The 27,410-nt window shown below is 28.7% G+C and overlaps 1 protein-coding gene across 1 annotated transcript; it reads right to left on the minus strand.

The window, feature by feature from the left end:
- Nucleotides 1–5,423: 5,423 nt before the first annotated feature.
- On the minus strand, nt 5,424–20,796 carry LOC129981360 (uncharacterized). The gene is made up of 5 exons (XM_056092183.1): nt 20,575–20,796; nt 12,887–12,949; nt 11,607–11,738; nt 9,727–9,824; nt 5,424–5,596 (listed from the first exon to the last, which is right to left on the minus strand). The coding sequence occupies exons 1-5, from the start codon at nt 20,691–20,693 to the stop codon at nt 5,583–5,585; spliced, it is 426 nt and encodes a 141-aa protein (XP_055948158.1). The 5' UTR covers nt 20,694–20,796; the 3' UTR covers nt 5,424–5,582.
- Between the last annotated feature and the right edge of the window lie 6,614 nt (nt 20,797–27,410).

Raw genomic sequence — 27,410 nt, forward strand, 5'->3', positions numbered from 1 at the left:
AATTTAATATGATTTGTTTGAATTTAACTTTTTTATTTTAGTAACTTTCTAAAAATATAAGTACTTTTATTTATTTTTTTATATCGTAAAATTGATGCAAATAAAACTCTTAATAATAAAAAATAACTCTCTAAAATAGTAAAAAACTCTTGCAAATTTATTTTATAATTATTGATTAATTTTCTTACCAGCAAATAAAATGATTTGATTATTATGATTATATCATAACGAAACACTAAACTTCAAACAAAACTCCTATTAAATATTATTGCTTCACAGAATTTGTCAAATAAAATACAAAATAAACCCTTTAAGTTCAATAGTACTAAGCCGCTGATTAATTTGCCTAATCGAAAAATCTACCACTGATAAAAAAAATATATATAGAAACCGATGGGATTACTAGATTTACTCTCTGATTCCAAGTTAAATGATTTTCTTTTCTTTTCTTTTTCTTTCTTTCTTTCTTTCTTTTTTTTTTTTTTTTTGTAAGAAAGAATGTTAAATGTTTTTGATATTAGACTAGAAAATTATTGAAATGCTAAGAAACCTTGATAAAAAAAACATTCTCATTAATATATTAGGCGCATTCTGTTTTCATAGTATTTTAATTTCTACGAACATTTTTATGAATTCACCCAAATTAAATAAAAGATAATTAAAAAGGTATATATTTAATTTTTTACTAAAGAACTAGAAACAACACATTTATCATCACCGTTATTAGATACGTACTTTTACTTTTTGTAAATATTAAAAAAACTAAATTTATTCCTGCGTATATAATTTTTTTGCAATTATTTCAAATTGGTTTTCCTTTGTACAATTGGACAACTTTAACAAGTTTACAGAACGCGGTAAGATTTCTTGGTTGAAAGTAGTCCTGAAGTTGCAATTTATTTTGGTGATTGTTTCCTTGTTTTTAGATTGACATAAATTATAAAACCCTCTTTCCTCTGTCTTATATAACGTTTATAAGAAGTTTTACGATTCTCCTTTGATTGAAAATTAATTAATATGAACTGAACTTCCATAGCTATTCAATTACAGAAGCTTCAATTTATTTTTTACCATCATGAACTCGAGAAAATTGGCTATTTTTCATAAACCTTAAAATTATACGCTTTTTTAAAAATATTCTTGACTCTCCAAATTTAAAATCAAAAAGCATTTACAACTTCTAAGACCAAATTTGATAGAATTATTAAGTTTAAACATCATTATTTTAGACAATAATGAATTTCCTTATTTTGGGGCAATCAGTCTTAGAAAAGCTGCGGGTACTGATAGGTGTATTTTCCTTCAGGTGATCAGTGGTGTTATCTAAAATCACACGCTTTCATAAAATAGAGATATTCAGATTTTCATAAATTAGTTTTTGTCGCAAAAGGTTGCAAATTATCCGTTTGTGACAAATTGCCTTTAAAATATTTCATTAAATAAGACTCGTAAGACCAAAAGTCTTTCCTGCTAGCTCAAGAAATTGTCCGATATCTCCATGACGTTATTCGACATTCTAAATGCCGGCCAATATCGTGAAGATATAACAATGTTTTTCGGAATTATGTGCTAATATGGTTCATAAAATTTTAAAATTCTGTAGTTCATCAGAACATTTATTGGCTCAAACTACATAAAATATAATAATTTATTTAATTTAGACCATTTTTCTCACTATTGTACAAACCCTTTAAGACCGGTTTAGAAATTACCTATTAGAACGCCATGAAAACGGAATAACTTGCATAGATTAAACTCAATTTTATTTGGAAGTATTCAATTCACAAAATAAATATTTTAAAAGTCGCAGAATTTTTTTTTCTTGCATTGATATTATTTTCTAAAAATTATCATGTTTCATATTTATTTTATTTTTTACACACACGTGCTAAAAATTAAATTTTTCTACGTTGGCAGCGAGAGTTAACTTAATATTTTAACTGGAGCTTTTGTCTGCATGATGGCAACATGTTGACAAAAGCTAATTTTTTTCATGCAAGCATAATGCGCTCGTATCGATTGCATTTTATTTTTATTTTGTAGGGAAAATATTGTTGAAGAATATGCTCAAAATAATTTAACAATTACATAAAAATTTTTAAAAATTACGGTATGCAATTGTTTCTAATGACGTAAAAATCATTTTTGTGGTGTAATATTTTCGAAACTTATCGCCGAAAAACGACAAAATTTCGCTCCCTTTAATTAAATTTCTAATTAATTAAAATTCTAATTAAATTTTCTTGAAAACCGCTCCGAGGTGCACATTTCTATTCACCAAAGTATTTATGTGCCATGTTTATATAGTTCTAACTCAAATAGCCTAGTCTATAGGGCTCAAAAACACAAATGCACACATTCATTTTTATTAAAAACCAACCGCCTTTAGAAGCAATTAATATGTCGGAATTAGTAATCGTTCTTATTTTCAATTAAATATGTTATGTAAATTGATATTAATAACTTCTTCGACAAAATATTCTTAAACTTTAAGACTTTACACTATTTTAGAAGGATACGTCGTTCTGCTTATTTTATTTTCTGACATCTTTCTTAAAATTCGTTAAAAAAAAAATACACTTTTCTGTTTACCCCTTTAGACTATGTAGCTAAATTTCTAATATAAAAAAATTAAAATTTGGCATTTTACTTCATGTTATTAGCCTTTAAAATATAAATTTTAATCTTTTTACAGATTCTTCTCAAAATTAAGAAGTATATTCCTCCTTGTTGCCCAGAAATCTGATTGAAAATGATGATTTGTGTTGAGAACAGAAGTTGAATTTCGTTATTTTGTATGTTTCGTTATGTTTTAATTTTAATATTGATAGCAATTCGTATTGTAAAAAAAATACGAAAAAGTATCTGCGACGTTAATAGTGGCTTTTGTCAATAACTTTGGTATTCTTCCAGAATGGTATTTTTATATTATCATTCAAACACTTAATGATACGTTTAATATTCGTTTAGAATCCATACATATTTTGTATTCTTGTTGAGAAATTTGCTTAAAATATTTAAAAAAAATATAAATAAAAAATTATGCAGCATAAAAATTGGTTTCTTTAAAAATATTATTATTAATATATTTTTTTTTAATTTTGAAGTTATGCAAAAATCATTTCTGCACTGTAATGGTTTTGAAAGTTATAACAAAAACGTGACAAAAGTTTCCTTAATTTTTTAATCAAAATTCGTAATAAAATTTCACGAGAAATCAGTCCAAAGTGGATACCTTCAATTCCCCAAAGTATATACAGTTGCTAAAACAATTGAGTGCATACCTTACTTTTACTTGATAAATTCGATTTTTAATATAAATAACACATTAACGAGAAGTGCAAACATGTTTTTATTTTTACACATGACAAATGGTTTAATTTAAAGTAAAAATAAAGAACAATGAGCGAAAAACTTCTAAATTGAAAAGTTTTAGAAGCCTTTTAAATCATCATATGTATATTTTTGTCTCAAAAAAATTGAGAATACACCAATGAAATTTTTGTAATATTTTTCATATCAAGAAAGTGTCAGTATTTAATTGTATCCTTTGGCTTTTATAATGGCCTCTGAACGTCATGGTACCGATTCGACAAACGTTTTGGTGGTATCTGAAGATATGTTATCCCATTCTTCTTGCAAGACTTGTTTTAAATAAGTTTTGTTTCTATTTTTTTTATCGCTGCTTCGAGCGTGGCCCACAGATTTTGAATGACATTGAAAATCTGTGGGGGACACTCGGGGGACTGTGGTGGTGTGTGAAACTGCTGTTTACAAATGAAAAATATACCATATTTTGACGTTACGTGCAGTACGTTTGGCGTCATTGTCCTACTGGAAAAGGAAATTTCCATCTAAACACTTTCCTTTAGATTGTTGCAAAGTATATTCAAATGAACCATATGGTTCCTAATGCCATCTATAAACACTTTCCTATCCTGGATGAAGCCATACAACCACGAAGTCACCACCATGTTTAACTGTAGGATGTAAATTTTTTGAATCCAAAGCGGTAATGGGCTTTTTTTCCATACGGTGCGAGGGCCGTCACTGCCAAAAATGCTAAAATTACTTTCATCACTAAATATAACTTTCTTCTAAAAGTTATTTGTCTTCAATGGATGAGTTTTTGCAAACTCCAAACGCTTTTTATGATTTTGCAAGCTGGTGAACGGTTTCTTTCTAGCAACTCGACTTTTATATCCAGCTTGTCTAAGTACATTTTGCACAGCTTCAGCATTTACATTTCTGCCTATAATTTGAGAAGTTTCTGCAGCAAGTTTGACTGCCCTTCATTAGGATCAAACTTGATTTCTTTTCAAATTTTCCTTTTTGAGGTATCACTCAGAATACATTTGCTTTCTCTTCAACATTTATTTTCAATCAATCAAATATTTTTTTATTTTACAATAATTTTCTGAACACAATTGTGGCTTCTATCAGCAGTTTCAGCTACTTCACGATAAGAGTTTTCTTTTTTAAATAATCTTTTCCACACATCAGTACTGGTTTCGCTTCAAGGAGGGATTTTCCAATTAAACGTTTAGCTTTAAGTTCATCTAACAAACTTAATCATACAAAAATGATCGTGGAAAAGGTTTGAGATAAGATTATGCAAAATTAGATTGAAGTAGAAGTCAAGTAGAAAATATTATTGGGAGTTAAAAATGTGCGAACACCCCCTATATTCTAAATTTTTTTAGGCAAAATTCTGCATATGTTTATTTAAAATGATTCTGAAACTTTCCAATTTAGAAATTTTTTGTTGATTGTTCTTTATTTTTACTTCAAATTAAACCATTTGTTATGTGTAAAAATAGAAAGATGCTTGCATTTCTTGGGTTATATAATATATTTAATGGGTTATATATAATTAAAGCCGGATTTATCAAGCAAAAGTAAGGTGTGTTCTCAATTGTTTGAACCCCTGTATGTGACAAGTTTGGTGATTTATATCAAATGGCCTAGCCCATAGAGCGTTAACATATGGACACACATTTATCTCTATAATAAGTAAAGATAACGACAAGATTTGTATCCATCGCAATATTATTAAACCATTGAAAGTTCCATTCTCATATTTTATCACCAGAATCTAACTATAAATATTTACTATAAATAACTATACTAAAACTACTAAAAATAACTATAAACATTTTCCTTGGAATGAAGAGCTAATATTTTTGCAAGCTATATAGCATAAAATGAGGCATGCCCTTCTAAAAAATGTACTGTTGGAATGCGTGTATGAAATGTAAACCCAAGTATTAAACAATGAATGATAAATCAATAAATTTCTAAATAAAAATATTAAAAAATCCCCATAAAATATCATTTATTAATGATTTAATTTATATCCACTGTAACTTGAATATTTACAGTTAAAAATAAAGTTCTATAAAGAAGAGAGCAGACACACAAAATTATTTAGCATTTGTTTTATTCCTTGAAAAATTAATAAAAATATAATAATTTAATTTTTCAATTAAAATAAGTGAAATTGATTTCATTGTTCTTTAAACATATTTTCAAAGCATCCGCATCTTCTTTATAAGTTCAGTAAAATTCAATAGCAGTGCAGTTCAAGGATTGGATCCTGTAAATGGAAGAAATGATAAATAAAAATTTTGTTGCAAAAGAATATCAAGAAAGTAGTAAAGTAAGAAGTAATAATAAAGTTTTGTCACTAAAAATTAAAGTTATTTTAAAGTTTTTTCAAACGGCACTTAAAAACATAAATTTAAAGGAAGACCTTATTCATATCTTCACTTGCAATAACTGGATTAGCATGTGGCTTTATTTGCAGTAATTCTCGTATTTTTGATATTTAAATTTGTAAATAAATTCAAAGTAGCAATTAATATAATAGTCAGATATAACTTGAATTCGTTTATCTATATCAGGTGTCCTTTACGTTCTTATTCAGATTGAAACAACAATAAATTTAATAAATAGAAAGGAAAAAATAATTAAATAAAAATAAAGCATAAAATAAATAAAGAAAGAAAAAGAAAATTAATAGTTTCGTAGTTTTCGATTTCACTTGTTCTTAGACTCATAACTTCTATTTTTTTAGAAATGAATGCAGGCCGGGATAGCCTGGTTGGTAGAGCATCGGTTTCGCGTCCCTTAGGTTGCGAGTTCGAACCCCGCCGACCGAAGATTCCCCCGAGTGCTTGCTGGCCGACGCGCGTTAAATCTCTCGTGGTCACAAAGTCCCCCATGTCGAGAGTAATACCACTGGGGGTACTAGATCAGGTGTGATCGTTCTCTGTTTCAGGTCTAAATTATGATCTGTGGTTGAGTGAAGGAAGTCTGCCCCGTAAAAAGGGTTGTGACGTGTGTGTGTAGCTAAGTCGTTCTCTTTTCCCTAGATGGCGCTACTATTGAAACAAGAGGCGCTCCCCGTCAGGCTTAAATCGGCTGTCTTCGAACAGTGGGCTTGTCCATGGCAAGTGCAAACGTTTTTGAATAAGCGTGTTCATAGACAAATAGACATAATTCCAAAATTGTGGGGTGGGTTTTTTTCCCCCGGATTCATGGAAGTCTGAAAAGTGGAGATTCGTCAAAAGCTCGAATTTCGAATTTTTTGACGATTACATTATTTTCATTTTGTATACATCGTATAGGATAAAATAAAAATTAAATTAATGTGAATCAAATTAAAAACATAAATTCCATATTCTTAATTGGAATTTTAGTAAAAATAGTGCATGATCTTTTCTATATTTTTTGGTGAGTGTCATTGAAGAATAGGCAAATATTGAAAATAAACTTGTTTTTCAGCCAAATAAAAATACGCAATGGAGCGTATCTATTTTAACTGAAATGTACATCTATAATAAAGCTTTTATAAGGATGAATTAGCATAAAATGGTTGTCAGAACAAATATTTGTCTCATTTTGATGCGCAGTTTTGAATAAGTGCATATTTGATGGCAATGACTAAGAAGGCAGTCTATTGTGAAACAGATTATATTTGCTAATTTCACGTATGTTTATAATTCTTGATCCTTCTCGAATTTTCTGCTACCGTTTCTTGAAGTTGTCACTGTAATTTATTTTTATGAGTGTTTTCACGACTTCTCAGTAACTCTTTATCATACTTTTGCAACTACAGTTTTGACTTACAATAAAAATCATGAATCATTTTGGCTCTATAGGTAACAAACACTTGTTGTCGATAATAAAATTTTATTTACCATAGTATAATGAACGCACTGGACATCCCCCCCCCTTTTTTTTGTAAGAGAGATAAAATATTTGCATTCTTATTGTACTGTTCGTTTCAGTATTCCGAAACACCGCTTTTCGACGATTGTACCTTGCTAAGGGGTGAGAGTTGGAAGGATGAACCTATTTCTACGTCATTCTTTTACCTTGATTTCTGCTTCATTACATACTTTTTCTTTCAGTTTATTTTCCAATAGTGTGTGATTATCATAACGTTTTTAATCGTACCATTTTATTTTAAATCAAACTTCCATATTGATTGCTTATATGGCTAATTCCAGCAACAAAAAACTCTTTCAAGAGTAGACCAACGAATATTTTACGTTGTTAATCTCAAAATATTATTTAAAAAATCTAATATCAATATAAAAAAAAGGTTTTATCATAAAAAAATTGAATCAGAACATTTTAAGAACATAAATCTATTTATTCATCATAATTTAATGTATAAGCAACTTACAGGAAACAAAAATTGCTTTATTGTATTTTATTGGGAATTACAAGCTCTTTCTGAAAATATTACGAATTTATCCGCAATTTTTAAGCCACCTAAGTTCGTGTATAATCTGAATCCATCCTATTATTAAATGTAAACATATCCTCCTTCCATCTTTCTTCTCACCCCTATTTTGACTAAATAAACGCATCCTGATTCATGAGCAAACGCGTGGGGGATCTTCGAATCCGAGAACGAACAGTAATTCTAAACAGCCGGGAACTAGCGAAATTCACAGTATGGTAGAAATATCTCTAAAATTTAAATACATATTTATTCAAAAAGATAGGGTTGATATATTCAGTATACAGTTTTGTTTCTGCCATTTCCTGATTGATGGCTGCAGAGGTAAGTACTGATCGAAATAGGCAGATCAAAAATGTCACATAGTAAATTTGAGCATCTGTTAATATAAAGACAGCGTCATAATAGTGAATTTGTGTTTGCATCATAAATTTATTTTCGTTCGAAGCTGTCAGTTTTCGAGCTCTCAATTCTCGTTAATTGTGGGAAGCTTAGATTTTTTAATTCCATCTAAAGAAAACTACAGCTGAGGAGCACCGAATGCTTTCATGTACTTAATGTGAATCTGTTCTTACAGAAAGGACACGTCAAAACTTCCTACAACACTTCAAATCATGTGTTCAAGTCGTCAGGGTCATGCTTTGCATTTGGAGGGACTAATTCGGTGGGATATAATATGGTAAAACCATTACAAGGGATCATTATTGAATGCAATACGACAAATATTTAACTCGAAAGAGCCAAGCATTAAAGAAGAAACGATGACATTACTTAAAGAGCGTGACAAAGTTATCCTCCAACATAACAAGGCTCGCCACATATCCCAAAGTAGTCCAGGCATATTTGAAAACACTAAAATGGGGGAGTCATACCTAGTCCACCGTATTTCCCAGATGTTACTCCTTTCAACTACCATTTGTTTCGACTGATGGTACCTAGCTGATCAACGTTTTTGCTCTTATGAAGTCCAAAAAACAGATTCGTGGATAGCCTCAAAAAACACATAGTTTTGCAGAGATGGTACCTGGGAATTGCCAAAAAGATGGGGGGAAATAGCCACCGACGAAGAGTTCTTTCAATCATGAAGGGTAATCATTTTTTCAAGAAAAAAAAAAGCTTCACATTTTGGAAAAAAATGGCGGAAGCAAAATTGTACATCTAGTAAAGTATTTATTTCTAATGGACTACAGAATGTACAGATACATGCGATCTATCACTGAATAGAAGAAAGTTCAAAGTTTTATTTTGTTTATTAAATATGAGTTCCACTTGCTATGCGACAAACGTCAAATCTAAAGTTCATTTCTTACCTGAAGTCAAATAACTTGTCCTGAGCTTCTCACTGCACAATATTTAGTTCCTGTAGATCTTTAAAAGTAGCAGACATACGTTTTAAGCATATATCATACTATTTGTTGTGAAGTTCTAAGTTTTCTGTTTCCTCTACTTATGACTTTTTGTGGTAACCTTCGAATGAAGTTTCAATATGCTTCAAACTTTTATTTGCAATACTTTGTGCTTCCATTTGTATACGTTCAGAGATTTTCAGTTTGTATACGTAATCATTTCCTACACATTTCTTGTACCATCTGTAAATCTGTTTATGACTTGGCAGGTCTTTGTTTAACTTAAAACAAAATATACGATACATTGGAACAATGAATTTATTCTTTGTAAACTGTAACACACAAAACGCATTTTTTCAGACCAGCATTTTCTTGTAAATAAAAATCAGGGCTGCTTTTACTGGGATTATCCAAAAGCAAAAAATGAAACTCTGAACTTTCTCTGCCCAACTATGTATCAAATGCAATCCTGTCTATTATTATTCAATAGAAATAATTTTTTAAAAAATCTGATCCTTCTTTTGGAATAACTCTATATATCCTTCCGATTTTAGATTTATCAAAATAAATTTTTAGCCAACAGAAAATATAATACAATAAAACTATAAACAGCTGTGAAAACATTACCTTGGACACACCCTGGACTTCCGTCATTTGTTCGAACATATCCAGGACAACATTGATAAGTCTTGACTGTTTGTTTTGTCACGCCATTATCTCTAGTTCTACAAAAAATATATATATTTATTCATTCATTTCAAAATGTATAGGCTTCTTCATACTAAATGTCCAAAAAGTGTTTTTTCATACTTAAAGTTTATTAAAAGAAGACAAACTAATATATACAGTTTCAATTTTATTATACTTAATAAATAAAATGTTAAAAAAAATGGACTGTGTTAAGAACATTTCAATATGCATGCAAATCCTCACACCCAATATATCGTTAACATATCAGTCAGTAACTCAGTCAGGATCAACGAAACATTGGAGAATCGATACATTGTCATGATTTTGTTATGCTCTTCATTAGAAAGTGGAAAAAAAATTCAGATCCCATTCTGTTCGAAATGTACGCTATATCTGCTTTATAGATATATATTTACAATTTACAGGGTATCCAACAAAATAACTGCTGAATTTTGAAAAAAACAATTTAGAATGTCGTAGAAATATATCGTTTGAAGCCTCAGATTGGGAAATCAGGGAATTTTATCTCACCAAATTCCAAACTTAGTTAGCATTACCCCTGATAGGTGACGCTGCAGTCGATTTGCATCAGGTATAGTCAAAACGAAGTACATGAAATCTTCATTCTGTAACTGAATTTACCTCTAACTCTGTCATGCTGTAGCTGTAAATGGGGTTAACATTGAAAACATCATTGTTTAATTTTTTGGAACAGTTCTTGCAACATTTTCAAACCGAATTTTATTTTCCTATTTTGTGGCGCCATCTGTCGGTAGAAATGTTAATTAAATTTGCTATGTGGAGGTATAAAATTCCTTGATTTCTCAAGTGTAAGACCGCAAACGGTATATTTCTATCACATTATCCTTTTTCTTAATATTAATTTTCAAAATCCATTAATCATTTTGGGGATACCCGGTAGCTACTTCCTGGAAAGAAACACCATATTGAATCAAGAATGTTCAGTGTTCGTTCAGTATTCATTTCACTTAAAAATACTTGCAAACTATATTTGATTAATAAACCCGGAAAGGTATAAGATATTTTTTAACGATTTTTAGATGTGCAAAGGACTTTCAAGGGAGTCTGTTTATATACTATCTAATCTCCGACAGAAAAATCCTACACGCTTCTGTACTTGTGCCAGGAAATGTTGATTTCACCTAAATAGAGGTTAGATTGAATATGAAAGAGAGGTTAACCTTTATTTATATAAAATGCAGTAAAAATTGGTTATTAGAATAAAAAAATGGCGTATAAATTTTGAATAATCTGCAAAATTTACCTAATTAATTAAAGAATAAATAAGCAAGATTTGAATGAAAATAATGCTACAGTCCAAGTATGACATTAGACACATATCTTTGGTTAAGATTTGAATATCAAGTAAATGTATTAAAATCCGAAATCGATATTTATGGCATAATGGTATAATGAACTAGATCAATTTACGAAAGATTGTTTATAAATTCGACACTCATGCATATCAGTTAAAATTTATAACTTAATTTCAATCACGAATATTTCTCAATATTCATCCTATTCAAGAAAATGTTTTAATTAAAGGTTTCCTCGATTAAATGCTGTGAACTTCTCCGCTCGCGTTGTACTAAAACAATACCTACTAAATTATCGAAAATCTTCCATCAGCCTGAGTTGAAATAATTGAAATTTGAGATAATTAACATAGCATAATTGATGTGCACTAACTAATAAAGAGGTTAAATAAATTTGGAAATCGACGGATGAAATGTTTTTAATGATTAGAATTGGAATGAATTGTTTTAGTAATTATAAATTAAATTTTTTAAACTTACCTGATGACACAGACGTATTTATACATATCACCCTTGCAAGTCTGTGACACATCTCTAGAATTTTCATTCAAACCTTCAAACGGATCAGGACCAGTCAGAGGCTCTTCCCTTTCTGATACACACACATTTTCTCTAAAGAAAAGATGTATTATTTATGAATGAGCATTAATAAATAACTTTATAACAATACAATATGTTTACATGTAATTTGTTTGTTTCTTATGGCACTTCCCACTGACAAGCCCGTTGTTACGAAGACAGCGATTTAAGCCTGAGGGGGAACGTCTCTTATTTTTTATAGCAGCGCCAACCAGGGCCAAGAGTACGACTTTGCCACTCACGCATCATTCATTCGCTTGCACAACCCCTTTTTACAGGAGGGCACATTCACACATCTCACAGATAGAACAACAGAAGAACAACCGTGCCCAAACCGGGACTCGAACCCGGGAAGCCCAGATCACGGGGAAGACGCGCTACCCCTATGCCAGGACGCCGGCACATGTAATTTAATGTTACTGATACGATTTATTGCAAAATAATGTGATTTCAAACCTTATTTTCTTTAGTGGGGTTCAGTTCAGTTCAGTTATATTTACACCCGGCATTTAAAGCAGCACTGGGGCTATTTGGGGATGGATCTCGGGGTCAAATGACGAGGACCATACTTGAGGCGGCATCCTTTCCCCAAACTTCTACATCACACCAGCGGGAAGATGGTAGGCCCCGACGGATTTAACACCAGACTCGCCTACACGATGGCTCTTTGGTAGAATTGGGTCTTGAATCTGGAACCTCCCGGCTTCGAAGCCAATTCTTTACCGTCAGGCCACCACAGCTTGATGGTAAATACTTTTTAATTTTTTAATAAGTTAATTAAAATTTTAAACTAATTTAACCTAATTCCAGTAATAGATTACACTATTGCCCTGAAATTCAAATAGTTTTAATTGTTTCATCAAATACTTTATAGCGTGATTTTTCAAAACTATGGAAAAAGTATTCGGTTTAATATATGTGTAGTTTATAAAACGAATAAAAAGTGAAATTATTTACAGTGCCTCGAAATTTAATAAACGGATGAATTAGACAATTATGTTTTTAATAGCGCTATGATATTAGGAGATTATTCTCCATTAGGCAGGTTCATGTACACAATGCATAGAACATATGCAAGGTATTAAAATAAAACGGCTTTAATCTCCGCCAAATCAGCTCGTTGAAAAAAGCGATTAATATTAATTAAAATATACACTGTCAGCATAATAAAAAATACTTACCCTTCATACCAGTTTTGTGGGATTTTTATATCGGGGACAAATTGCCACATCCAAGGTGGAAACCTGAAAAAATATAATTTTTTCTGGGCTAAATATAAAATGAATATTGAAATATGACACTGTCTTAGAGATAATTTAAAAATAAGTTTAAGAAAAACAGTTTTTAAAACTCCTTTCTAATAATGTTCTTAAAATAGGATTATTTTTTAATCTATTAACCTAGCGCAGTAGTTACCTTGATTTAGTATTGCCTCCCGGAATGGCATGTGAAAATTTTATATCATTTCTTATATAGGATTGCGCTGATAGATCGTATCTGATATTTTTATACCTCATTCAGCCAATAATCGATTCCTTTTCCGTTTGAATGAAAGCTAGGACTCGGTGGGTATCAATTCTTTCACTTCCACCGAGATTAAAATTTCATATTGATACAAATATGATTCCAAAGTCAGATTTCACTTCTTCAGGATAGAAATTGATAGCGATGTGCCAGTTACCTTGGTTTTGACAATGATTGACGGTTGGATGATAAGAGACAAGGAAGGGTTTTATTGGTATAGTTACTATAGAAGAAGACCGAAACTCTTATATAGTATGTGCACCATTATATGGTGTAAAGGGTAGATTCCTTGATTACGAATTAGACTCAATTATGGGGAGTGTTCTCCTTTAGATTTTCTAGCATATATGTAATAATCTCTAATTAATCTAGATTTTGAAGATAATTTCCTAATCATTTGAGCTTCATCTTATCAAAATTGTGCTCTTTTCCCTTAGTCATCAAAATACGGCATCCATAAATTCCTCTCTAAATTATATAATTTCAAAATGATTTTTCACGCTTCCTCTTTTTTCTACTTTCTGTTTTCTTAGTTGAAATGTGGGGATGAGGTTGTCGTGGCTTTGACAAAAATTCTTGATAATAATTAAAAATGAAACGACATCCTTAAATCACGAAGAGCAAAAATTATTAAATAACTCCAGGCCTGTTTTTTTTTCAAAGAATGCTTTATACACATACACGATTTACTTTATATATATATATATATATATATGTGTAACATAATTTTGCATATGTGTGGCAGAAAAGAAGAAACTTTTGAAATTTTAAATTCGATTTATTTTACATTTTTTTTTTAAACAAAGAAGCAGTGATGATCAAATGGCAACTTTTAACATCTCGATCTAAGAGAAAAGTGACAAAAAGTTTTCCCTTCAGAGAATTTACTATGAGATTTTGGTAGGGAATTTTTTGATACGTGTAGATTTAGGAATTAGAAGCTTAGGTACCTTTAAAAGAATGTTGTAAGAGTTAGGTATTTTTATCTCCTCGCCAGCCAGGAGCGTGAGAAAATGTTAAAATCATCAGATTCCTATAGTGCTTGTTAAAAATAATTAAATAAAAAGTGGGAATTGGATCAGGAAATAAGAGAAATATTTTAGAATGAAATTAACATGGGGTAAATTATGATGGAAACTAGGAAATTAATTAAGATTGAAATTAAGTGAAGAGTTATCATTACCTATATATAACGGTTTGATCTATGTTTACGCTCGCAATATAAGAAATTGATTCGAGAATGTAATCTGAAAACTTCGTCTCTTTTTACAATTGACTGACTTAAACTTTGATGGTAGATCTACAATTTTGATGTCATGACTGCATGCCAAATGTCATTTACTCTCATTTAATGCTTTTGATTGATCGTGTTCATACAAAAAGGAAAAAAAAACATTGACAGAAAATGACATATTTAATCCAAATTATGATTCAGATATGCAATACCATTAATAAAATTAAATGCCACATCCATTTAGTTTATTGGATTTTTAAATTGCAGTATCCATGTATTCACGGATAGATAAGCACATGGCCCTAAGTACACAAATGAACTAAAAAACTCTGAAACAAGAAACTCGTTAAAATTTCGTCGTTGAACCTTTTGTCGATTTTGATACTTTGTGAACAAAGGGTGAAAATGTGTATGCGAAAAGGCATGAATCATGAAGTGTTAGTATGACCTTCTCTATAGGCAATATTTGCTTTTAGTCTCTTTTATATCACAAAATTCAACAAACCATACATCGCAAAAAAGCAGTGAAGTAGCAAAAGCATTTTATGTTAAATTACAACTCATTTTTAAATGTGTATCTTATTCAATGTCATCATAATATCTGAAGGTCTAGTCTTGAATACAGGTTTGATAAAAATTTGTTATAAAAGCTAATATAGAAGATTTCCCCATTTTGTTTGCTTCATTGTTTTGTTTCGCTCGGATATTTGCAGCACTTGCTGTGATGGGAATTCTTTTGTTCAAGTTTTTATTCATCTATTCAAGAAATGACAATAGAGGTTAAAACAAACAAATCCGTTACTCAGAAATTCATAAAAGAAAGCTATTAAATAAAAGACGTGTTTGATATGAGTGTACATGGATATCTGTTTGTGTTAAATGGCAGAGTTTAATTCTTATTTTAAATGGTTTTCATAAACGATTAGCCGAAACTTCATTGACTAAATCCATTAATTATTGCGAACTGCCATGATTATAAAACAATTTGGAAAAGGGGTATTATTTAGAAAAAAAGCGTTAAACAATTGTTGAAAAATTCATCTTTTTGTTATCGGTATACAAATGTACCAAAAAAGTTTGAGCTTCTAAGACAATATAAGGGTTTCCAAACTATAAGGGGTGACAAGGTCTTGAATGTATATAACTTTCCCCAATGTGCAATACATTTTTAGAAGGATTTTTATGAAGAGCACTTCTAGAAATTCTAACCCTTCATCATCTTGGAATATCATACTCCCGCAGTGGCTTGGTAGTAATGTCTCGGTTTCAGGAAAGAGGTCCCTTCGAACCACCTACCAAGGACTTCTCGCGCACGTTGAATCCGCCGAAACCTAATGTCCTTCCTAGTGGGGTCCGAGGTATGCAAAGAGAGAGTGCTAACTCAATTGCCATCCTCGTCACCTGGATGGGGAGCAAAAGTGCGAAATCCGCCACGAAATCGTTCTAGTCTTGCTTTAAGATGAGACATTAATATAACTAAAACCACATAACTCTGAAAAACCACATTACTCAGATCTATATTGGTAGCCCTTTACTCTGTAGGTGGCACAAACACTGTTATATTTTTAATTTTTCCAATACAGATAAATTTCTATTCCAGATTTCACACACTTAATGGAGCAAAATAATCCGCTCTGCACTTAATTTTATTCCTCAGTCTCTAAAGTTTCAATCAAAAAATGGTGATTAGATTAATTACTATGGAGTAATAACAAAAAAGTAACCTACCAGCTGATCGAAAGACAAAATGTATGAACAACATGAAAACATCTAGTAATGATCTTTCCTATTTTCTCGCCTGATTTTCCGTTTTAAAAGGACATTTTGAGATTTTTCTTGGTAGAAATTAGAGGGTTAAAAACAGTAATTCTCCGTATACAAACAATTGATATCACTGTTTCTATATCATGACCCCTCCAAGCGTCGTTATTATTTAGTTGAAGTTTTATTAATATTTTTCTGAAGTTTACATCACGTATATTTTCAGTTTTAAGCTGATTATCTACTACAATCCCTATTTTAACCCTGTTCCTTTTTTTTATCTTGTTTTCCCGTGGTTTTCGCTCGTGGCGCATAACTCACGATCTTCGATAAAATTCTTTGAAATAATTTTGAAACAAATGATGACCTTATTATGTGTTTACAGAATTGATCACGGAATTTTTAAAGCAATATTAAAAATTCTGAAATATATAATAAATTGAAACGAAAGCTTATTAATCAGTATTTTTATTTTACTGAAAATGAAGAATGAATGCGAATGAATGCTAACAGTTTCGAAATACCTGTGGACATTTAAATTTCAACACGTTAACTTTCCAAGAATAGAGTGAATACTTCGTGGGATTTACTTATTATGGATTTACATTTCACAAATATTCCAACGATTAAATTATGTTTGCATTTCAGATTTTAACGGAATCCTATAGTTATTATTGAATTTCATGATGAAATATAAATAAAGTTACCGAAGGTTATAACAAATGGCACGTGCTGTACATGACATAAAACAATAAAGAATGAACAGAACAATTATTAAATATACTGTGAAAACTATTATTCATTCGATTAAAAAGAAAAAAAAAACACACACAAAGAGAAAATAATTTTATTTCCTTATTGTTGTTGTGAAGATATAGAATCAGCAATTTCCAAAATGTGAGTCATAATGAGACATCCGGTGATGTGATTCTTTTTATTTTGTTTCCGTTGATTGTTTGAAAGACCTTTAAAGAAAGCAATTATATGAAACTGGAATTGACTTTAACTTATAAATTTTAATCAGTGGTAGAGTTCCCTCCGAGTTTTCCTCGTATAGTTAAGCAAATATCAATTTTTGTGTTTCATTTTGTAGTATAATGGTGAAAGTTAAGTATACATTTTTGGATATTTTCGCTTCTATTGCTTGGATCCTTTGACAGGATTCTATAAGTTATAAGAATTTAGATTAGAGTATAAAGCCTTGGATTTTATTATTTTAGATCAATCAACGGCCTCATCGATTGATTGTCATACATTGATTGATAGACCTTCCTCAGCAAAGATATTGAAATGACCTAAAAAGTAATATTCAAAGCTTCATAAACTCGGCCAGATTTAATCTTAGAAGTTTGAAACATTTTTTGTTTGTTTGTTTAAAATGTTAATGCATTAAAAATATTTTACAAAATATAACTAAAAGGGTTGGAAGTTTATGTAATAAAATAAGACTTCATTTTTTTCAACAGAGCATTAGCTATCATAAACACTATAAAATATAAATTTTAAAGACATATAAAGCATTTTTTTTCTGTTGAGTCAGGAATAGAGCAGATAACTTGTACCTTTATTAATAATAAAGGAGATTTTCATTGTGGTGTTATATCATCACATAATTAGATGGTAACAGAGTTAGTTACTATGACAATTAATATAATTATAAATGTATTATTATGTAAATGAATAAATTACAAATTTAAATCAATTCATTATTACATAATACATGCTAAATTCATCATGTTAGTGCAATTTCAGAATCAATTGCATGACTGGTTACAAAAAAAATGTGATGTGACAACTAGATGTTAATTAGATTGAAATTATGAATAGAATATCATAGCTACGTCTACGTAAGAGCTTTGAATATTGTATAATTTTTAGAGTTTGTTTTATAAAAGGATTCCTTATATGCATTCTTTTTTTTATTTCAAATATTCACACATGTATTATATTTTGGTTTATTTTCACTCGAGAAAGTCTTTTAAATGCGAAACAAATTTTTCATAATCCCAACACGACTTTTTTTAGTAGAAATACTTCTATGTAATTTTTCAAACAACAGATTTTTATAGCGATAATAATGCTATTTCAGAATAATGTCAAATTAAAACTACAGACTAAATAGCCAATTGGCAATTTTTTGCCAAAATTGGCGACAGCATTGTCAGTTTTTACGAATATTTTAGTATCCTTTAAATAAAATAAAAATATTTTTAAGTCATTCGAATAAATTCTTGTTACATTTTGAAAGAAAATTCTAATTAACAGTACGTAAAGAATCTCGATAAACATGGAAGAGAAATTTTACTATCTCGCGTTCCCAGAAAATTTTAACCTTTAATTTTATCCTTTAACCTTGGAAATATATGGTACAATTTAGAAGGATTCCGCAATCTGCCACCATGAAACCATGAGACTTAAGTGACATTTTTAATATACAAGTTTATGAATATGATAAAATACTGATGTTCTAATAGTACCGATTTACGATAGTTTACAGAATACTATGAGTTAGAAATGTGCATGAGGGCTGTATGCTACTTAGTGTAGTAAAGAAAATTTTATCTTGTGTATTAATTACAGGTCATTGGCGGACAATAGTTACGAAATATCGTTCTTTGGCATGAAATTAGAATAAGAAAAGAAAAAAGATTGAAAAGAACCATGTAACATCGTCTAATCATATCTTTATGCGAATGTTAATACTGAAACTTGTTTGAAGGAATTGTTGGAAAAACATCAACAACTTAAAAGATTATAGTGCTTTTGTGCACCCAATACAATCTGAAAATAGAACGTTCGAATAGTGTTAAGCTACTAAGAATATTTTTTTCCTGGATATTGCAAAATAAAGTTTAACAAGGCTTTTCGTGTTTTTATTTCAGATACAAAAATTTATTGGAACCTTAAAATATACCCATCAAAAGAAAAACAAAACCCAAAAGCTGATTTATAAATTAATAATAAAGAAAAAAATTATTAATTTGCAAAATTTTAGTGAAATTTATAAAATCAACGTTCTTTTCTGTTTTATTTATACATAGTGTTATTGAAGAAACCGACTGAAGCATGTGTCATATTTGTAATACTTGTTGGAAATTTATGTGCAGTAAAATAGACTGAAGTACTTTTTAATGTAATTTTCATAGACCAGAATTCTAATAATGTGATGCCTATATTTACTAATTGGTTATTCAAATCAGCACAGTTTCCCTTAATTCCTTATTCGCGATTTCTTACAGCACAAACACTGAGCAATTCTGAAAGAGGGCTTTGTCAAGTGGAAGTGAATTAAATTAGCATTAATTTGGTTGCTTAGCAACGTGGGTTGCTAAGTAACGCTGATTGCTTAGTAGCATATCATATGTCTTAAATATATATAGTCTGGTCTAAAAAGGATTTATTAACTGATATAGACTTTTACCCATTGATGCTGTGTTTTATTCATTATATTATAAAAAACAGAAGAAATGTAAAATAAGAAAAAAGGACATTAGAAATTTTAGTCTGAAAGATTATGCCATAATAATGTTTTAGGTTTGATTCGACTTATTTTTATTACATAATCTTATTTTTAAAAATTTATTCTAAATTTTAGTAACAATAACGTGCACATAAAAAAATCTATTCGCTATTGTCGCATGTGCATATTTGCAGTAATTAAAACAATGGGAAATATTGTTACAAAATATAGTTTAAAATATTTTTATAATTGATTAAAATTATAGAAATCTATTCAAACATAAATTGGTTATAACAAAAAAAAATTAATAATCCCAGTTTTAAAAATAGTAACTACTTTTAACGACTGTATGCTTTAAAGTTGTAGAAGAGAAAAGACTTGAACCTTTTGCAAAACTAAACTAAAAAAATTTTATTAAGATATCGAATTAACTCTTTAAAAAACCCTTTTTTAACATTTACAAACCTAAGATAACTACGAGTCAAATTTAGTACTTCTAGGTTTAAAAACCGGACCATTAGACCTTTTGAAGGAATTGTACGCTCTATTTATAGAATTTATAGACACTATTATTAAACATACAGAAATTATCCTATTTTGAAAAATAGTGAAATAGTGATAACGATTTTTCTATCTTTAATCTCTTAAATGTAACATCAATAGTAGCCCAGCTTCAATAATCTTCAAATGATTATTATTAATATCCAAATCCTTAATGATTATGTCCAAATGTTTATTACAAAAAAATAAATAAATAAAAACGGAAAGTGCGAAATTTCTGTAATACTTACAATGAAGCGTTTCTCTATAGGTTCAGATTTATCAAAAAATATGATCACTTAAGGCAAATATAAAGAAAAAAAAATAATGACGCTTTTTTTCATGCTTACCACTGCCGCATATTTCCATTCTGAGCACCTGGTCCTGCAAAAGCCATAGCCTGGGAGTTTACTGTGGAAAATAAGGTTACCAAGGTAACCAGTAAACCGGTGAACAGAACAGTATTCATTTTTTTTAAGAAGCAAACAAAAGTATAATGACGCGGGAGCTCGTATCGTCGCAAGTTTTGGAAAACAACTGCTGAGCGCTGGGGAAAATCGGATTTATATTCGCCGCCAAGGAAACACAGACGAGTGAAGTTGTAGAGACTTCAGGAGAAAAGTAGGGTTACAAGATTTTAGCCTATTTCTCGCCAAATCATTTCTGAAATAAATTTTTAAAAACATTTGATTTTTTTTATTTAAACTGCATAGAAAATTTAGATTGGCTCCTTTCTTTTCATTCGCTATTAAGTTCATAATTAATGATTAAAACTGATGCTTTAAATTTAAATTAAATTACATTAAATCAAATTAATTTTAATTTTAAAAATTAAATTATTCACTAATTAAATGATGGATTACGGATTTTCCCCTTAGTAAAATGACTTTTTAATATAATTTTTTCATTCAAAAATATATTTTTTTATTGTTTCCTGTTAGGATGGGTTTTTTGAAAAATAATTAAATAATTAATCGCGAAAAATTAATTAGATTTAAAATTTAGTACCTTTATCAGAAATTATATTTTTACTAAAAAACTGATGAATGATTAAAACATGATGATTTAAATGCCCTTTGTTATACAGGAACTCATGAATCAAAATTTTCTTGGTTACTTTTCTTCATTTATGTATTTATTTTATGACAATTTTGTATGTTTCAAAATTTATTAAATTTAAATTCATCACTTAATTCCTTTTTGAATTCTTAAAAAAGTTTATTGTAAGTTTAAACCAGAGGGAGTGGTTACTCTGAATCTTGATCCATATTATTTAAGGAATTGCCCCTCCTCCTCTTAAAAACTATGAACCTTAGGCAAGACCATGGATGTCACGAGTGCTCAAATTTTTATTTTCTAATACCAATACTCGAGTATTCTGTACTTCGTAGAATAAAGAAGACACCCGAACAAACATTTTGAATGATTTTTTTTAATGACCGACTGTAACCAAGATTTAACATTGGGCTACAATTTTAGTAACAAAATTATGTGCCAAAATTTCATTTATTTAAAATGGTGAGTTTTTGAGATGTAGCACTGATAGATATTCAGTTGATCCATAAAGGAATTGAATTCAGAATTTCATAAGGATCAATTTTTCAGACGTAGTGATTGTGTATAAATTTTGCGCATCTTGCTTTCCGCATTTTGAAGTTTTCATGTTCAGAAACAAACAAATTTTGAAATAAAAACTTCCAGTCAATGGTTTTCCATCAAAATTTGATAGATATCTGTAAATTTGGTGTAAGCATGCAAAATTTAATCCGAGTAGTTAAAATTTTTTTTGAAAACTCGCAGCAGACAAACAATTATAATTCCAAAAATGTGTTCTTCTGGAACAAAGAAATGTGAAACGTGGAATTTTATTAAAATTTAGAGTTTAAATATCTTGATGATTATAATACTTTCTCTTTGGATACTTCATACAAGGGACAGTTAAAAAACGTCCATTTATTTTTGTTTTAAAATTTTTATTTAAAAAATGATAAGTATTCTTTTTATAAATGTAATATACGAAATAAAATTTAAAATACGAAATTAACCATAAAAAAAATGTTGTAAAAATAGATTTCATTTTTATTCTCTAATTTCGAATTTGTGAGGTACATGTTATTTCTAGTTGAAGCTTTATTATAGTTAAACTAATTAATACCAAATTTTATTTATCTCGCTTGGTGCGTTTTTGAGAATTCTTGAGAATAATATTTATGAATTCGTCCCAAAATTTGATGCTATTCGAATGCCTGTAGGTTTTTTTATACCAGATTGGCCGACTAGTCTGGATAAAAAACTAATGCAACTCATTTTCATTTTTTGAGTTATTATGTTCTTCGACAGACATTGTAGCAAAAATGCTTTTTGATTAATTGAAAAGGATCAAAAAGGTAGATTCATCAAAAACTGGAAGTCGAAGTTTTGGACTATTTCAATGCTTTCAATATGAAAAAAGTAAAAATTAGAGACAATGAAAGAAAATAATAAGAAGAATTCCAAAAAAAATTATTGTTTTAAGCATAACGAAGAAATATATTTTTTTAAATAGTAAAATGTAATTATTAATAAAGTGTAAATGTATGTAATAAAGTAGCTTCAATATTAAAATTTGAAATCCAAAAATTTGTTGAAATGTATTGTCGAAAATTTGGTGTCATTTGTTAAAAGAAAAAAAAAAGCTGAACTAAAATGCTTTTGCAAATTATTCGCTTCTAATGATATTAAGTATATTAATTAAATCAAGCGACAGTATGAAAAAATTTTACCACAATTTTCCTGTTTTTCCACCAAATGATATGAAATATTTGGCTATCTAAAGCAGAAAATTCATTGACTTTTGATTACAATAATCATTTTTTTATTTAACAAAAACATATGAGCATACCACCAAATATCCGATAAAACTTTTCAGAGAGAATGCTAGTAAAAATATCCAAAAACATTCTAGGGATTAGTATTCAAAAATAAAGTATAAACTTTTTGTTTTCCGAAAAAAAAAATTGATTAAAAATTACACAATACTTGGTTGAAGCAATAAATTTCCAGTAAAGTTACACAGAGCATATTTTAAAGTTTTCTACAAAAAAAATACGTAAAATTAAATGTTGAATATTTTTTTAATCAATTTCGCCAAGGTAAAGTTTTAGGATTATTTAAAATATAATATTGTTTAATATATTTATTCAGGATTTTTAAAATAGTTCAGCGTAAATGTACACATTAACAGTGAAAAGAAATTGAGTGGCTGGGCATAACCATGTAAATTATTCTTATTTTAAATTATTTTAATATTGTTTTTCATCAAGTGTCTCTTTTCTTTCCATCAATATTTATTAGCATTTAATCATTATGATAGCCATTTGTTCATAAGTTTCATAGAATCTTCTGATATCCCCAGAAATATTATGTTTCCTAGAATCATCTGGAATTTTCAAACGTTTAATGCATTCCTCAATCTCAAGAAATATCACGAGTGTTCATTGAATCATCCGGTATATTTATGCTTCATGTATTTGATACAGTAATTTTATTTTTTTATTTAGTGTGTATACTGACTAAAGTTTGTGTTTCATAGTTATAAGGGAGTTATTGAAGTCAGGTCCTTTGAATTTAAAACATTTACAGAAAAGTGAAAAAGACTCATCATTCAAAATTCGTTTTAATTTATAAAAATAAGGTGTTTCAAAGTGCATAAAAATAAACAAAAAATATGACTTAAACAAAAGAATTTTCTATGCTATACAAATGCATAAACCACGCACATATAATTTATATGCACTCAAGAAATAATGATAAAAAATGCACATTTATGCACTTCTGTCATTAGGATAATATAAGAGCTAATGATGAAATAGGTTAGCATGCGATCAAATAACAAATATGAATACTGAGTAGGTTAGGACTTTCTAATATCTCAATGCAACATGAATCTACAAACTTGCAAATTCCATTCTTCTAAATTAAGTTGTCAAATAAGGAAATATAAAATAAACTCAATGATACATAAGCTCCTGCAAAATGCAGTTGTCACAGAATATTTGTATGGCAAAATCCCATTCTATAAAATTAACTTTCCATGTAAAAAAAGGGTTAGTTATAGATCAAACTTAGAATGCATGTTTGAATCAAACAAATCTAAATAATGTTGTGTTTAAAAGCAAATTAAGTGTGTCTCTCTGTTGGCTACACATATTAGTCTACAAAATCGTTATAAAACATAGAGAGCTAGATGAATAGAATTTACATAATATCATCTAAAGTGTAGATTTACGATGCTTTACGAACTTAAGTGCAGATGTACAACGTTTTAACATTTAAAGTGCAAATCTGTATTATATTTTTAATTAAATTTATAAACAGGTTGATCTATCTGTCAATCTGGATACAAGCAAATGTGATAATTAATAAAGCAACTACTTAATTAAATGAAATTTAGTATGTTCTTATATTTATCTCTTCTATAGATTACCATTTTGCATTATTTTTACTAAAACTGAAATTCTACGCCAAATTTTGGTTCCATTCAAAGCTGTCCAAAATTTATACTCGGTTATCTTTCCTATACTATGCAGCACTAGACGCTCGTGTACAAGACTCAGCATCTCTATTTACATCATCAGTTTCATTTTCTCTCTCAGTTTCATATTAAAATAATACCCAATTCTTCCTTCATTATTTCTTTAATTCGCTGACTTCTCCTTTTTCCATACCTGAAATCTCTTCGCCTCCAATTGGTTTTAAAATTCGAACCATTTATTTCACTTCATTTGCTATGTTCAGTGCAATGACCCCAACACTGTAAAGTCAACAGCCTACCATGTATATTAATCAAATTCTAAATTTAATTACTATAACTAAAATACATAAAAATAATTTATTATAATATAACTATATAATACTAATAATAACAATATAACTATAATATTAATATAACTGATATATAACTTCTAAATTTAACTAATATAATTATCCATTAATATTTAATGAAATTATCAAAATGCGATCTCTAATTAACATCATTCAGGTTTTAACTGCATTTTTGATTAGACCAAAATTTTCATAAGAACTTCTTTCAAAGTAATTTTTGAAAGAAATATATAATATAAAATTACTTTGAATATATTCCTTCAATGAAATTTTTGAAATAAAATGAATAAAGTATATAACGAAATAATATAATTCTTTATATCATTTCGCTGTTTTATGATACACGCAATAAACTAAACACAATGCACAGCTTTAATTTTGGCCTATTTTTATACGAAATGTAAGAGGAGAAAACATTCTAATCATAGATGGAAAAAAATTCCTTTCAAGATATTTGTGTAAACATAGCAGTTTCAGGTTTTCATGAGGGGCAAAACAAAATCTGTATATGGATAAGATAACATAAAAATGCAACAATTTCTTTGCGAAATGCTCTATACAGACCCAGATGTATTTCAAAAATAGGAAATAAATCTATCAATAGGGAAATCGTATATTTAAACCTCGTCAAAATAAAATGCACCAGAAAATAAATTGAAGGTCTTCGATTTCATGTATGCTTTTAGTTAAGAATATCATTTCTAAAGGATGGGAAAAATGTTTATCCCATTGTGTTATATAGTGTAATTTTTCATTTGACTGAATAAAAATAATTTTAAAATATCTGATATTGTTTTTTTTACTGAATTTAGTAATTTTGATGTTTTTTTATGATAAATTAAGAAATATTTATTTCCAAAAATTCTGTTTATGCTATTTTAAAACTGAAAGTTTCGTTATTCAATGGTAATAGTTTGATTGTAGTCTTTTTCTTTCTCAATAATTCACAAAATCTTGAAGATTAAAAAAATACTCACGTCATTTTGCATATACATTCCACTTTGCCTGAAAATATTGTGCTTATCTTTTAATGTTGTATTTAAATATCTAAACGTTGACATTTTCTTCAAATAAAATTATTATACATACTTTTCTTTATTGTGTTTATTTACATTCTAGTGACACTCAAAGAAATGAAAATATTATACTTATATCTTTATGTCAAAATTATTGCGACTATTATAACAATATCTTAAAATAGGTGGATAAGTTGAAAAATCGTTTTTTTTTCAAAATATTGAACATTTTTATTCAATATTTTAAATTTATGATTAACCTTCTTCATAAAACGGATAGAATTTTATTTTTAAATTCATTCTTTCGGAAGTTACATTGATTTTTTTTATAATTACTTAATACATATTTTAATGCTTTTTTAAATCTTTAAAAGTCCTTTTCTCAAATTTTAATTTTTAGTAGAATTTTTTTAATAATAAACCTCACAAATTAATTTCTAATAGATATTTTCGTTTTTCCAGTTTTTATCCAGATATCCAGTTTTGTTATAACATTTTCTTAGAATATTTCATAGTTTTTAACTAGAGATTAAACAATCTGTATCATTAGAAGTATTCAATAGTTATCTTAATGCACCCTTTTGTAGAAAAAGAGAGATTTTTTTTGTTATTTACAATTCGAATCTCAATAGTTAAAGATTCAATTGAAATGTTGCTTATATTTTAGTTCATGAAATGTATTTCGTAATTTAAAGAAAGTAATATATTTCTTAAGGTACCTGAAAATATTTGAATAAATAATTTGATAAATTTCTAAACTGGAAGTGTTTTTGCCTTACATCTCTTTTTTTAATTAAAAAAAACCTTTTTTCAGTTTTTAAAAATATTTTGACATTTAACTGTTATGTAAAAATTGAAGAATATTACTATTTTTTTAGAATTTTCAAAAAAATTATTACCAGTCATAGACTTAAAAAAACGTGGAATAAAAGAAAGCGCAAAATAAATCTGGGATCACTGGCAACAATTTTTATTTATTTATTTATTTTGCTTCTAAAATTTGCGATATTGCCAAAAATTTATTTATTGGTTAATATATTTTTAAATTATCTCCATTTAGTAAACAAATTACAAAATCAAAAAAACAATAACAGAAAGCAACCACGAAAAGTTGTGATTTTAAAACTTTCAGGTGAATTTTTTTACATAACAGTGGAAACATTAAATTTCATAAATTGCTTTTTAACTTTAAAAAAATATATTCTATGAGCCCGAATTGTAAAGAATTGACGTTTTAGCTTAACCTATTAATCGGGTAATTAAATTACATTCAAATTGCATCGCAATTAAATACTTCGTCATGCCGG

This window comes from Argiope bruennichi, chromosome 8 (genome assembly GCF_947563725.1).
Source record: "Argiope bruennichi chromosome 8, qqArgBrue1.1, whole genome shotgun sequence".
Classification (NCBI taxonomy): Eukaryota; Metazoa; Arthropoda; class Arachnida; order Araneae; family Araneidae; genus Argiope; species Argiope bruennichi.